The sequence below is a fragment of the Rattus norvegicus genome, chromosome 7, assembly GCF_036323735.1.
Source record: "Rattus norvegicus strain BN/NHsdMcwi chromosome 7, GRCr8, whole genome shotgun sequence".
Taxonomy (NCBI): domain Eukaryota; kingdom Metazoa; phylum Chordata; class Mammalia; order Rodentia; family Muridae; genus Rattus; species Rattus norvegicus.
The window spans coordinates 131,368,802-131,370,790 of record NC_086025.1 but is presented as its reverse complement, the minus strand read 5'-3'; the positions used below and the strand labels follow the sequence as shown (position 1 = coordinate 131,370,790).

At 48.1% G+C, this 1,989-nt stretch overlaps 1 protein-coding gene across 1 annotated transcript; it reads left to right on the top strand.

Annotated features, from left to right (window-relative positions):
* The first annotated feature begins 713 nt into the window (after nucleotides 1-713).
* Or8s5 (olfactory receptor family 8 subfamily S member 5) lies at nucleotides 714-1,631 on the top strand. Its single transcript, NM_001001078.1, has one exon. The coding sequence runs from the start codon at nucleotides 714-716 to the stop codon at nucleotides 1,629-1,631; it is 918 nt and encodes a 305-aa protein (NP_001001078.1).
* Nucleotides 1,632-1,989: the final 358 nt, after the last annotated feature.

The window sequence follows — 1,989 nt, the reverse complement described above, 5'->3', positions numbered from 1 at the left end:
TCGTTATTATATGCATACATTTGAAAATTAAATAACAGTATGACTCTAAACGCTAAACAATTGGGTGTTTTTCAAAGAAGAAAAACTCCAAGCACTTCAATTTCACAGCCCTCAGGTTCTTCGAGACTTTGCTCTCTCCTGCCATTTCTGAGACTTCACATTGGCTATGTACCTACAGGCTTGTGCTTATAGAGTTTCTCACTTCTGTCAGGCAAGCAGACATAGCAAAACACGTGCGCGCGTGCGCGCGCGCGCGCGCGCACACACACACACACACACACACACACACACACAAGCAAAGATCTCATTAGAAGTTAAATGAAAGCAATGAGGTAAGGACTGACTTTGTGGTGTCTGCTCCAGCACTCTTGCCTTTTTCTTCTGTTGTTTGTCGAATACACACAGAGTTTGTGCACCTGCTAAAATCCCCATCTCAGCTCCTTATCTCCCCGGTAACCCGCCCTTGGGCACATCCTCTATCTCGGATCGGAAACATTTCTCACACGAGTCACTCTCAGCAGCGACTGGGCTCAGAGAAAGGCATCATGGTAAAAGATAGCATAGCTGATTTAGAATGTTAATGGTTTTAGCCATGGCCAGGGAGTTCATTTTTTACTAGCTGAGCAGAGATTTATGGTGAATAAAATTTTGATCTGGAGTAATTAAGGGTCTTTAATGATCTTAGTTTTTGTTTTTTGTTCTTCTGTACAGCCATGAGGAATCACAGTGCTGTCCGTGAGTTTGTCCTTGTTGGACTGTCCACCGATCCCCACATTCAGCCTGCTCTCTTTGTCCTGTTCCTTCTGGTTTACCTCCTCACCGTGGTGGGGAACTCCCTGATGTTGTTCGTGATTGCGGCTGATTCTCACCTCCACACACCCATGTACTTCTTCTTGAGACAGCTGTCCTTCCTGGACCTCTGCCATTCTTCTGTCACGGCTCCCAAGATGCTAGAGAATCTACTTTCTGAGGAGAAAACCATCCTGGTTGAAAGCTGCTTGGCTCAGGCCTTCTTCGTCTTCGCCACCGGTGGCACCGAGGCCTGTCTACTTGCAGCGATGGCCTATGACCGCTACGTGGCCATCGGCTCCCCTTTGCTCTATAGCCAGGTGATGAGTAGCCAGCTCTGTGTGGGGCTGGTGTGGCTGTCCTGGGGTCTGGCCATTGTGGATGCTCTCCTCAACATACTTCTGGCTGTCAGTTTAGACTTCTGTGAGGACCAAACCATCCCTCACTTCAGCTGTGAGCTGTCTTCTCTCTTCCCTCTGTCCTGCTCTGACACTGCCGCCAACTTCACACTCTTGCTGTGCTCCTCCGTTGTGCATTTCTTCGGAACCCTTGTCATGATTGTATGCTCTTATGGCCGCATAGTCTCCGCGGTCCTGAGGGTCAGCTCCTCCACGGGGCGAAGCAAGGCCTTCTCCACCTGCTTGTCCCATCTCACCACTGTCATCTTGTTCTATGGCTCGGGTTTCATCAGTTATCTCTTACCGGTTTCAGGGTCCCCACTAGAAATGGTCTTCTCCTTGCAGTATAGCCTGATCACCCCCATGCTGAACCCCCTCATCTACAGCCTGAAGAACAAGGAGGTGAAGGCAGCCATGGGAAGAATGATCAGAAAGCATTTTTAGCCTCTTGAACATCACACACAACGTTACGGTAAGACAGACACGGAACCGTGGTGCTACGTGACCAAATAATGGGCTCTGAGGAGAGTTCCTGGTTGTCCACGATGAGAAGGTGCTACTGGGGACAAGCCTCTTGCCTTTTTGGAAATATTTGTGAAAGAAGCAGAACTCTTTGGGTGATAGATCTCATTCACAAAATGGTAAACGGATCAGTGGAGCCTCTTTTCCAGGAGAGCATCTTACAACAATATTTATGTTTCATAGCTGTGTACATAGCTGTAATCATTGGCAGCTCACTACTCTTTCATGTTTAAGGAGATAGACCCCAAGTTTTCAGGAAATCTGACTCCCCCAGAGACAA